General features: G+C 41.0%; 1 protein-coding gene across 1 annotated transcript; it reads right to left on the reverse strand.

Annotated features, from left to right (window-relative positions):
- Positions 1–5,626: 5,626 nt before the first annotated feature.
- On the reverse strand, positions 5,627–12,872 carry LOC128604826 (synaptotagmin-7-like). The gene is made up of 7 exons (XM_053619903.1): positions 12,859–12,872; positions 11,001–11,124; positions 10,003–10,270; positions 9,132–9,301; positions 7,337–7,451; positions 6,893–7,092; positions 5,627–5,939 (listed from the first exon to the last, which is right to left on the reverse strand). Exons 1-7 carry the CDS (start codon positions 12,870–12,872, stop codon positions 5,835–5,837), a joined length of 996 nt encoding a protein of 331 aa, XP_053475878.1. The 3' UTR covers positions 5,627–5,834.
- Positions 12,873–13,724: the final 852 nt, after the last annotated feature.

Here is a 13,724-nt window from a genome sequence, read left to right on the forward strand (position 1 = left end):
TCTATTAAAGCAGACTGAAAGAGAAAGCCTGAATACCTAACCATGCTGACCTTGTTGTGGGACAAACGACCCCACGTAAAACCATTGTTCTGTTATGTGACAGACAACTGAAGCTATGTATCTACAACAACTCTCAACTTCTTTATCTATAAAGCAAAACTGTGAAGCAGGCTGAGATCACTCTCAAGGTGGTCTGAGCACAGTTCGCTAGTGGGTCATTTCACAGGGGTCCGAGTTCGTGTGTTGTGTTCTCAGATGAAAAAAATAAAACAAAATGCTGAGTCATGAATGTGAGACCACTTGGAGCACCAAAATGGACCAAGCATGAAAACACACTACTTGTCTCTGCTACTCGGCCAGTAAAATAGTTTCAGTACAGTAAGTACTTCTCACCAGATACTATCCTGTGTGGGTTTTTATATACATACATATACACACACACACACACACACACACATATATATATACACACACACATATACATATATATATATACATATATATATATACACATATATATACATTATATATATATATATATATATATACACATATACACACATCTAAACTCCAAAGGTTTAAAAGTGAGCTCAATAAAGACAAGAGGCCTTTTGTGTGTTTTGTCTTTTTATATATACATTTATACCTATATACAGTTTACATTTATGCCAAAATAAATCAACATGTAAAATTATATTGTGCACATCACATACTGTACTTGTGATCAAGGGAAGTACGAGAGAGGGTGGGATTCATTATCCAAACACACAACACTACTGCAATCTGTACACACACACACACACACACACACACACACAGGTTCTACAGCATGGCCAAAGCCATGTCCATCAATATCTTATAGTTCTCCTGTTAAATGTTATCAAAGTCAGATATGTGACAAAAACCTGTTCAAATGCTGGCTGGGTTCATTTCCAGGAAGGTCACAACACCGAAAGTAGCTTTAAAATATTAAAAAGGTCTCAAAATGAAACTCTGAAATACAAAAGTTGAAGTCAATAATTAATTAATTAAGTAATTAATTAAATAAATAGATAAATCGGCCCAACAAACAAATCAGAGCTCTCGCCACATGTGAGAGAAGTATGCACTGCACTTTTTACTCCAGACTAAGTTTTAGGTATGAACTCTTGCTTATCTATCCAACACCCCACACATCCAATTTCACATTCATATATATATATATATATATATATATATATATATATATATATATATATATATATACACACACACACACACACTTTATAAAAAACTCCACTTTAGCCATTTTAAAGCCTTCCTCTATGACTTGAAGGCAACACTTTATTTGAAGGTGACCTACATAACCACTTTATAATACGTGTATAAGAATGGGTACTGTGTTATGTAAGGAATAAAGCACAACAGGGTGTGCTGTTACAGGAATAATCAATAATAAAAAGACAAGGAACCCATTAGCACCCTGAAGTTGATCCTTTTCCTCGAGTAGCATGGCCCAAAGCACTTTATTCCTCTTATACCATAGCATTTGCCAAGAATGACTGTTTTTAACAATTAAAGCAAAATGCATCGTGTCATATTATTGACAAAATCCTGAAGACTTTCCCACAGCAGAAAACTTGACGAAACAGCTTTACCTACAGAATGTTTTACAATGATCTCAAAGGCTCTTTCCAAAAAAAATGTTAATAATAATAAATGTCTCCAAGCCTCCTCATATCAATCAGACATTTTCAATAGTTATATAACAGCTTTGTTTATTACTAGGCTTTCAATTACGTGAACTGTCCGGTATACAATTACCTGTGAGTTAGTAATTACTATGCAAATGATGTAAAATGACCGATAAACATTGCATTTCAGATATAAAATACCTTCATCTTCGGCTGTTACTGCATGTTTCTTAGGAGCCAGCGCTTACTGTTACACTGCGAGGCGGAGAAACTGTTTATTGAGAATAATATTCATGATTTAAATGATTTATTAAGCACAGGGTTCGATCGTGTTCTTTTCATCACTGTTTTATAAAAGCAGCATGCATTACAGCGGTTTTATCTCATCAGATGTTTTTATTTTTGTCTGATGTTACCCGTAATAAAATACATTGTAAAACACGCTCTCTCATGGCTCGTTGCTAGAACATACAGTTTTACAACAAGCACGTTTATAGAACACCTTCTCTGTAATTATTATATGAGGTTCGCTTATAAAATAATCATATGTTAGGATGTTCACAATTATGTGATGCTTGAGCACATTATTGCTAACGATGCTTCATAGTGTCAGTGTTACAAGCCAGTAATTGTGTACAGGCTTCAAATTCCTTTCTGTACACTAAACTGAGGGCCACAGCAAGGTGCTGAATATGGGATAATTATTCATTCATTACTCTGTAAATGCTAATGCATGTGTTATGAACTCCCAATGTAGTACCTACTGTACGACACCCGCCTCACCCTGAGTTTACACTAGGAAGTGGACTATTCATTTCCTGTGTAAGTTCACAATGCAGAGTCTTATTCAACAAGAGATTTGCAGTACTTTAATAAATTTCAGCACTCATCTCATCTTCTGGGTTTCATTACAAAACTAACAGTGCCTTGGCTAAAATCTTGCTCATGTGAACTCAGAGTTTGAATAAATATAGGGTGAGAAACCATGAGCATTTTTTTTTTTGGCACAATCCTAAATATTGGTTTGAAATAAAGTTCAGAACCTTATACAGCTGAGGCTAAAAGTTAAGTACAGTATACCTAGACGAAAGATATTACATAAGAATTCCATTGGGTCAGAGGTTTAAATGCAGCAAGTTCACCGTCTGTTTAAACAATCTGGAAGGTTCCTCCTTCCTGATTGGACATTTGTAATGATAAGGAGTTAACTCGGAGAGCACCTGTAGCTGTATTTAAGCGCTGTGTACGGTGGGAAAAGGTCAACCTCAAGGTTTTTAATCTGAAGAGCTCCATCCTCACTGTGAAGCACGGGGTGGCAGCATCATGCTGTGGGGGTGTTTTACTGGAAAAGGGACTGATGCACTTCAGAAAACAGATGAAATACTGAAGAAACTGCATCAGTGTTGGCTTTCCCATCAGGACAATGATCCTAAGCAGACCTCTAAAGTTGTAACAAAATGGCTAGCGGGAGCAGCCATCACAAAGCCCTGACCCGAATCCCAGAGCTGATTAGTGGACTGAGCTGAAAAAGCGTGTCTGAGTCAAGAAGCCCACAAACCTGTTCGCCAGTTCTGTCGGGAGGAATGGGAGAACATTCCTGAACAGTACTGTGAGAAGCTTGTGGAAGGATTCAACAAGAGTTTGATTCAAGGTTCAAGCAATTAAAAGGCAATGACACCAAATACACTCTCACACACCCAAAAAAACTGTCTCTTAGCTCGTTTTGAAATTACGGAAATAAAGCAGATACTTTATGATTACATGAAATGTGTGGAGTTGTGGAAAAATGAGCCTTCGTACATGTAAACCTTTGGCCTCAACGGTTTGTTGGTTTTCTTTTACACGTTTCTAAAAAAAAAAAAAAAACAACCCAAAAAACAAAACAAAATCCCTGTGACAGCTCATCCCTACCATGCCCTTACTTTCACTTCAGTCTGGATTTGTCCTTAACATGCTTAGCTCTCCCTCCATGTACGACGAAGGTCGCACTTGTCACAGCTTGTTATGCCCGAGAAGGATAAAAAAATCAAGAGATTTCTGCCAGAGATTCTCACGCCTGATGTCTCTCACCCTTCCTGCCTGATACCTCTAGTCAGAATATGTCACAGTTACAGATACTCCAGACACACTGTGTGTGTGTGTGTGAGATTACAGCTGTACATTGGTGTGAATGATTTACCTCGTTCTTTCTTATTTACTTGACAGGATTCACAATATCTCCGTGTTAATATTGCTTATATGAAACGGTGTGAGATATATTACTTTGGCTCTTAAATAATAAACTCTACTAAGAAGTTTAACACTGGCAGTGATCGGGTTACGAAAATAACCCGGTTGATGCAGCACACACACTGCATCAGGTTTGCAGCTTCTAATAATAGTGCATTTCTACTGGTCTAATGTGTCTCTCTCTCTCTCTCTCACACACACACACACACACACACACACACACACACACACACACATATAACTGCCACCGACCATATAACAACCCACTCTGCTGTGGAAGCATTTTAACTGACGTCAAATCAACAATGAGAACGCTTCTCATTTCCTCCCTGTTTAATATATTATTGGAATGTTTCACATCTTTTTTGACTGTATTTGCACCAAAGGCGCTTGCACACCTTCATCATGTGGTTCTTTTGGTCATTTCAGACATAGATGATTCTTCTGTCCTGTCAGGTTGGGCGCTCGGGTGCAAAAGCGCATCAGTAGATGCTATCGTATGCACAACGTTATGACACTGTCTGTTCCAGTCGCACCGTGCCCATGCTACGCTGCTTGAGCTGAATGTTTCTTTATGTAGGAGACGTTCCCGAATGAACGTTTCATTGTTCCGGGTTCAACAACCCTCTCTTATCACCACCCGATGTCATTCCTCCCGTTCCTGAGCCACCTGAAGAGTTTGTCCAGACGCACCAGCCGGTTTCCAGAGAGAAGGGAAAACCCACTGTACAGCTCTGCATGTTGAGCAAAATACATAAAAAATTTTTTTTAAAACATAGCTATACATAATTGTAAACCCTAACAGTCCTCACTGAAATGAATAAAGAAAGAGGTGCATAACCAATACTGTTAAGAATTTCAGATTTTGGTAAGTATTTGTGTTTCTGGAGGTTTTTAACCAGCTTGGGAGTTAGAGATGGGTGGAAGGAGCACACAGTGTTGATCCAGGAACAACAAAGGAATATTGATTCAGGAACATGTCCTACTGACCTTTCAACCTTGGGAATAGTGTAATGCATCATACATGTGTAATGCATACACAATTGTAATACATGAAAAATTGAGCTGCAACTGGCAATTCATTTTGTAGACACAAAGAGAATTTCAGCACTCTTCAGTTTCCATTTGCGTAACCTTCATCTGTATCTTGACCAAATAGTTACCAGCATTTTTTGATTCAAACCAAAATGCAAACGAATTAGGTCTGCAAATGCCCAGCCAAAAAACAAAAACAAAACAAAACAAAAAAAGTCAGTCTGTTTTTTTTTTTTAAACAACAACTCTTTTTTTTGTCACATCACGGCACCCACGGTACAAACGGATGACAAGGAATTCCAGCAAAAATGGGTTTCTACACGTGGTGCCAGGAAAACTGGCAAGAGATGGTGAAGAGGTTCAAGTAAAGAGTTCCATCTCTCCATCCATCAGGTATTGCACTGTGACGCGATCCTTGTGGATCTTTGGTGGTGGTGGTTTGGTGAACGGAGGAAGGAATACAAAAACATGGCAGTAGAAGGGTAGGATTTTTATCTTTTTCCACTGGTTGGAAGCCCCATCATCCTGGTTGGACGTTGGGTTATTCCCCGGACAACTAAACAGTCAAAATAAATAATCTCGAGGAACAAAAGCCTGCTTTCCATTACATACTGTAACACAGGACTTTTACAATCTTCTTGGCAGTGCTTAGCCTCTTCTTTTTTTTTTTTTTGTAAAAATGGGAAAGGGGGATCTAAGCAGGTGCAAATCACAGGTCAGAACTAGATAAAGAAGAGTGAAGAAGAAGAGAGTCCCATCTGTCGACACACATAAAAGAAAGGACACAAACGGGGCAAATGTTGGATGGCTTTTGGTACCCGTGTTCAAGCTTGTGCATATTAACAGGGGCTCGTGGGTGTGGGTTTAATCTGGGGGCGGGGCTATTGGGTGGGTCCACTAAGCTTTGAGGGCATGCCACTGGGCAACAGCAGTGCGAGGATGACCCATCATATCCTTCCAATGTTTCACCTCTGCGGGGCCACTCTTCCACGACAGATAGATCTGAATAATTGAGAGAGAGAGAGAGAGAGAGAGAGAGAGAGAGATTTCAGAAAGTATCCCTTTTGTTGACGTGCTGTTAGATTCTACTATAAAGCTTGGGTGCACTCGCAGTGCTTCTACGACTCGCATCCTTTAAGAGGAGTTTCATTATAATGACAGGATGACTTTTTTGGAGAACATTTTCTTTTAATAATGATAGAGAGCATCAGTTACGAACAACAAAATGATCAAAACAAGTTCAGGAAAACATCACAAAAAAGTCTCAGACTGCGGCACAGCTGCTGAAAGGGTCTGTTTACGGGACAACGTATAGAAAACACAGATAAAGGCTCTCTGGTTTGAGATTTATGATTCAAATGGACATTTATGGCCTTAACCCAAAGCACTATGTTTGATGGAAGCCAAACACTGCTCATCACCCTATCGCTAACACAGTGAAGCACGGTGGCGGTAGCATCATGCTGTCAGGGTGCTTTTCATCAGCAAGGACAGGGAAATTAGTCAAGGTTAAGGGCAAGATGGTTGAAGCCAAATACAGGGCAAATGTAGAAGAAAGGTTGTGCCAGTCTGCAAGAGACTTGAGCCTCTGGACGGAGTTTCACAGTCAAACAGGACAACGACCCTAAGCATACTGCCAAAGCTACATTAGAGTGGTCCAAAACCAAGAATCTGAATGTTTTATAATATTAAACTCAGTGGCAAGATGTAAAAACTGCTGTTCATCACTAGTCTCCTTCCAATCTGAAAGAGTTTCAGCAACTTTTCCAAGGTGAATGGGCAAAAATATCAGGATCCAGATGTGCAGCTGTAATTGCAGCCAAATATGGTATTACCAAGACCCCGGGGAGGGAGGGAGGGGGTTGGGGGTATATTTTACAAATATTTTACACATTCAAATGTTAGGCCATTATTCAGGACCATGTGCGTGAGAGAGTGGGACCTTACACCTGTACCTTGCCTATGACATCATTTCGACTGAGTCTGTCCTTATCCATGACTGTGATGACGATGGTGGTCTCTCTCAGCACGTGAGCGGGAACGTCGAAAGGAAAGGACTCGTTAAAAACAGGGTTCAGACACCTCTTCATTACCACGGTCTTCTTCTTTTCCACCCGTTTGTCTTTGTGCATCAGCCACACTTTCACGTAGGGGTCTAAAGTGCACACAATACACACACACGTTTCACTCGAAATGTCCAATTTTATATAAATAAATGCATCGTCAAACGTCAACACTAAAAATGATTTTCCAATATGAAACTTTAAAAGTGTCATATATGTCATTTAATCTCTAAAGCTGGATTTCATGCTCCTTGCAATCACATAACATTCAATTTTATTGTGCTCAAAACCCTCGCTGACACCAACACTGAGCTGGTGTAAGGTTTACAGGCCTACCTGAGGTGCCACCGATGTCCAAGGCTTTTAGATTGCGTGCCTTTATGATGTTCACAGTGATGGTGTTAGCCGTGGGATTGTAACACAGTGACACCAACAAGTCACCTCGACTCCCCTATACATACGCAGACACACACAGACGCGCACACAGACGCGCACACAGACGCGCACACAGACGCGCACACAGACGCGCACACAGACGCGCGCACAGACACACACAAGCAAATTACTAGCCATCTGTTTCAGAAGGAGGCAGGAGACTTGTGGTCCACACATAATGTCAATCAAAGCTGACTACGCATCACAGAGAATTAAATCCCATAATTCTGAATGAGAAAAAAGAAACAAAACAATAGCAGACAACTGAGGAAAATCTTTAGCTTATAATTCCTTTGCATTTGCAATCTATCGTCTTGCCGAGTGACATGACTAACCATGGGTTCATTTCATCTTCAGGAAGGATCCGGAAGGGGGTATGAGGTGGGAATACACCCAGGACGGTACGGTCGTCCATCGCAGGGCACCATGTACACACGGGGACAATTTAGAGTAGCCAATCCACTTACCGGTATGTTTTTGGGAGGAAACCAGAGAATGAGAAAACCCACACAGACACAAGGAGAAAAGATCAGACAGTAGCCTGAGCTCAGGATCAAACCAGGGACCCTGGAGTTGTGAAGCAGACAGCGCTACCTGCTGAGCCATCCGGCATTACATTAACCAAAATACATTTAATCATGGAAATGCTCTTTGACATAAGCTATAACTCTGTTAAGAAAAAGAATTGCATTCGCATCTATGCTGGAAAGCTAGTGCATGTTGAAAAGACTCCTGAATGCTGGACTGAAGGGAATCCAGAGATGTGTGGCTGATGTACTACATCTGAAATGGTGATATTTTCACTCTTCACTACCATTTACAGTCTCAGCTACCTTAGACAAAAGGTGTTGAACCAGACCAGGCCTTTTGGAGTAATGTACTCTGAATAGATGAATCAAAGATAGAGTTGTTTGGCCACAGTAACAGAAGACATGTTTGGCGGTGACCAAAGACAGCTTTTCAGGAGAAGCACCTCATACCAACTGTGAAGCACAGTGCAGTGGTGGAAATGTTATGGTTTGGGGTTACTTCGCTGCCTCAGGGACTGGACAGCTTGCATTCATTGACTCAACTATGAATTCTGTTTCGTATCAAAGAGTGCTTGAAGATAACGTGAGGTCATCTGTCCGAAAAATGAAGTCGAACCGAAACTGTATCTTTCAACAGGATAATGATCCTAAGCACATGAGAAAATCCACCAAGGAATGGCTCAAAAAGAAGAAATGAAGGGTTATGGAATGGCTTAGTCATAGCCTGGATTTGAATCCCATTGAAATGTTGTTTGGGGGGGTGTAATGCTTTCCTCACAGCTTCAGCGTCGATATGTTTTGCGCCTCAGCGGTACAGGAGGAAGACACACACTAACACTAACCTCAGCTCCTCACAGAATGAGGCACACTATCCAGACTGTGGGCCAATACAACTTGGAAAGTGTATAATGGACGGGCTAATGGCTTGTGTGTATGCTTTGCGGGCTTAGATTGGTGACAGGGTCACAGCTTGATGCCTATTACATGACGAACGTAGAGCACCACATACTCCTGTGAGCCAAAACACGATTAAGCAATTATCTTTAATTCCCCTCGAGCGCAGTCAATCCTATTCCGTCCAATTTTCTTCCCCTTCTTCGAATGCAGAAATAGAATTGCGCTCACCAACATTCACACACACACAGAAATGCTGGATTGTGACTCACACTGCCATCGCTGCACGGTTTGAGCTCTTTCCAGACTGCCTCCATGTGGGCGAGATTGATCTTGTTGAGGGGAATGGACACCTCGCCTATGGGGTCGTTCCTGCTGAATCGGTCATAATCCAACACCTGCAGGTACAGAGTACGCTGGACCACCTTCTCATATGGGAAACATAGAAGTTGCATAACATAAACCATTAAAGCAAGTTTTTGAATCAAGGTTTTCTTTGGCAGCTCTGTGATTTTAGGATGGGGACACTTTCAACACTCCCATCAGGACAAAAATGATCAGTCAAAATAAATTTGTACTGAAGTGACATGACCTTTTCTCCCTGGCCCAAAACAGTTCCAAGAGCCAATGTATTTGTTTTGTTTTTTCTTTAATATGTCACACATCTGTATATACAATGGCATGTAATCACAAACAATATAGCATGAACTCTTTCTTTACCCCATTTTCTCCAAATTTGCTCACAATTCCTACCCACTACTTAGCTATCACACACTTTCTCAACTTCTCTCTTTCACATAGATAAGCTCACAGACACCCAGAGACTGGCTAGCATCGCTCTGATTGAACGAGCCAGAGTATTGCCCCTCCCACCCAGAAAGCACAGGCAATTTTTGCTCATTTGGACCCCTGGCCATGGGTAGCTGTGACAGAAGTCAGAAGGAATCCTATATAGTTCAAAGGGCTTGAGTTCTATATTGATTGGGTGGGTGACCCAGTACACATAAGACAACATGCACAATAATATTATAGCTTGATAAAAACTGAGATTGAGGTAATAATAGCAGCATGGTATGTAATATTAGCCAATCAAGCTGAATATAATTCCACTGGAAGACAGAGAGACAGAGAGGTATTCTTTACCTTCAAACAGGAACATTTCATTCCAGTGAGGGTTCAGGTTCTTTCTCTTCACCTTAGTCTCCAGTTTGTGCTTCTTGTCTGGTAGCAGATAGATTTTAATGAACGGGTCTGAGGTCCCGGAGAAATCTTTTGCCGGTAGATGCTGGCCTTTAAGGATCTTCATGGTAAGTGTGGAGTCCTGGAAGCTGTAGCCCACGCTGAACTGTATTCGACCCAGCTTCTCACACACCGGACCCTCATGTTCTTCCTCTTCAGAGCCCGGAGACAACTGCAATCGTGCCCAAAAAACGCCAATGTTAAACATTAAATTTGTCTCCTTGTTTTTATTCTCAGATCAACAGATAGCTCATGTGTAAAGTGGTTATCGTATCAGTCGGTGCGATGGGTTTAAAGGTATGACCATAAGCTCTGTTGGTGTAACCAGATAAGAGTGAAAGCAATGATCAGGATCCCATGGCCTGAGCAACAGGAAGTGAAGAACGATCCAGAACACTGTAGGCGCTTCCCTAATGCAACCCTTAGGGATTCCCTGCCACTGGAACAAGTATTCGGGAGTTCTTTCTTCCAGTGAACAAATGAATACTGAAAGGCAGAGTGACCTGTTAAATTAGCCGAGTCTGGGGAAAGTTCACTGCTACAAGTGGAAACACCATCATTAGGCATGATGATAAAAAGAAAAAGAAAGAAAGAATACCATGCCACCCACATAATGCCAGGCAGACCTGGTAAAGATGTTTCCTGACTGCCTCCGTGGTGATGTGTTCCTAGTTTAATTACTGGGCTCTCCCTGGAAAACAGCGACACGTGTGTGTGAGTGATTGGAGTGGGAGAGAGCACCACTCACACCCCTTACTTAGCACATCATGTTACATCCAACTCAAAACCACAACATGTTGGGTACGAATGCATGTAGTAGATGGTCCAGATGTTCCTCTACACACACACACACACACACACACACACACACACACACACACACACACTTGTCATTGCCTTACCATGAGCATGTCGCTGGTGACGGAGTTGGCAAGGTCCGAGACGGAGGAGTTAGCGTCAGTGCGGCGGTTGCTCTCATCTGGGGTCTGGCCTTTAGGACTGCTGTTGGCTTTGTTACCGATGGCTCTGCGGGCAAATGTGAGCAGTCAGTGGATACGAGCTGCGTTGCTATTCAAGGACACAAATCAGACTTAGGAAATGATTACGCTCTTCCTGGGAGTATGATTTCTGTGATGAACTTATAAATGATGACCTTTGATAGAACATTAAGTTCATACATGCCCAGTGAAACCTTTTATTTATATACAGATACAGGACTGCTCTGAAAGGGTTAAAAGGATCGCTACTGTGTATTACTGCTCTCGTTATAGTACTTAAATACACGGTTCACAGTAAGCGTGTGTGTGGGTCTTTTTTGTACAAATATGTACAACTTCACTACAGGGTGTAAAAAAAATAAAAGTTTTCAATCCTGGAAGACTGTAACGTAGATTAAAAGATTTCAAATGATTCCGTTTCAAGAGACAATCAATAATAAAGCAGCTTCCTGACAAACATCTACACTTCAAGCTCCAAACACTTATTCAGCTGCGGCAGTGTCTGAGACAGACGACAATCCCTGACCCAATTTATCAGCTCCGCTCAGTTTCAAATGCTTCAAAGGAAACAGCGTGATAATGATCCGCATATACGAGCAAAAAGCTGTGGATATATCACAGGTAAGCCTTTACTGTAGCTAGCTAAGTGAGCTGGACTAGCTAGCTGGTATGAAAGCGCCGTATTAAATTCAAAAGGTCATGCCGATTTTCAGTAACGATGGAGTTAAATGTATAGCTTACCGATAACGCTCAGGATCATGTGTGAGACCTAGCTAGCTATGTAGGAATGAGCATGAGATAGATAACTCACTCCAGCTAAAACGTGGCTAAGCTAACTACACAGCTAGCGTTCAGTTTCTTTATAGGCAGCGGATAACGGAGGTGGTTTTCATCCCAATCAGCTGTACACATACAAAAAAGTGATTTATAAAGTGTTTATTCAAGCAGATTATTATATATATATATATATATATATATATATATATATATATATATATATATATATATATATATATATTTTAACAGACGACTTGTTTACTCTTACTTGAGTCATTCTGTTGGGATTTATAACCACAGTAGCTGTATTTTTCTCGTCATTTTTGCTCAATTTCTTTCAAAATATAAAATTTGATAGCATTTTGAGATGTTTATAAAGCTGTGAATCTGCACTCCAACTTCATCCTGCAGTAACACAGAGCCGACGGAAGGAGGCGACGAACGTCTGCGGCTAATGTGTGTGTTATTCCTCTGGGAAACCCGGGTTTGTTGGCAAGGCAACAATTAGATAGAACACACACACACACACACACACACACACACACACACACACACACGCTTTTATTTCCATCAGCATATATGCCAACGAATCATAATCTAAAAATGTGTGCTTGTGTGTGTGAACCAACACTTCTCACACAGCATTTCTTTGCCCTCACAGTGTTACACACACACACACACACACACATATTTTCACACTATTATTGGATTACACAGGCACCAGAGAATCATGATCCAAGTGTGTGTGTGTGTGTTGATGATGCTGTAGATGAAGCTATATGAACTCACCAGCACTCAAGGCGCATTCCATTAAACTAGACTTGTGTTGACCCTCGGATATTCACGTACATTACCTAACCATGTTTCATAACCAAACAAACAGCCACCAAAACCAACTAAAATATTTCAGTGCTAGTGTACTCGTAGCTTCAACGCGTGGTAGGTAGGATTATAAAACAGGCAAAATTAAGTACTAGCTACCTACCTCTTACTAGTCATAGTTTAGCACACAGCTCTGATTTAAATCTAAACTAAATGATGTTGGGTTTAAGAATACACCAAAGACTGAATTCCAGGAATGTGCCAGTACAGTATGTTACTGAATACTGGTTCTGGGGCCAGCACTGGCGATTGGTATTAGACAACAGCTGAGACTCGGAGTACTGTAAATGGAAATGTCAAATAGGTGTATCCCAGTTTATCCCCGAAGTTTCCTCAGCAACCGCTCTTCTTTTCAGCTTGCCATGTTACAGAGTCCTAGCAAGAACTAAGCGCTATTATAAAAAAATAATAATAATCAACACCTTCTGACCAATCAGAATCAAGTATTCAGGAGTGTAGTGAGATGAGAAAACTGAATACATTCAGTTCAATACATTAAGACCTCTTCCATACAAATGAAGGATCTGCGGTCAGCCTGTACACAGTGAGGCTTTGGAGCGTGACTTGATTTTTCCTTTTATTAGGAAACTAAATTTCTTTAAAAGAATGCATTTCCAGATTGCTGGAAGTGTTTTAAATTCTCCGGAGAGATGCGCAAAGACAACTGATGACGAGCAACGACTACCAAACACACACACACACACAAAGAGCACAGATGTCTAGCTGGACAGGACTAAAATGCTCAGCCCACTCACAGGTTTGTCCACGAAAAGAAGGCAATTTAGGCTGGAATTCTGTCAGGGGTGAGCGAAAAATGTCCAATTCCATTCTGAAAGCAGCTTTCCATCAGAAATTGCATTAAAGTGCCATTTTCTTTCTGGGGATAATGATGATGATGATGATGATGATGATGATACTCTGTGGTCAGTGTGACCAGCGCAGCTGTGTTAAACTACAGAAAAGTACCTC

The sequence above is a fragment of the Ictalurus furcatus genome, unplaced genomic scaffold (genome assembly GCF_023375685.1).
Source record: "Ictalurus furcatus strain D&B unplaced genomic scaffold, Billie_1.0 scf3, whole genome shotgun sequence".
NCBI lineage: Eukaryota > Metazoa > Chordata > Actinopteri > Siluriformes > Ictaluridae > Ictalurus > Ictalurus furcatus.

Coding starts and splice junctions, on each gene's coding strand:
- LOC128604826 (XM_053619903.1), bottom strand. Junction 7,452..9,131: donor AACCGTGCAGCGATGGCAGT/GTGAGTCACAAT, acceptor GCGTATGTATAG/GGGAGTCGAGGTGACTTGTT. Junction 7,093..7,336: donor GGACATCGGTGGCACCTCAG/GTAGGCCTGTAA, acceptor TGTGCACTTTAG/ACCCCTACGTGAAAGTGTGG.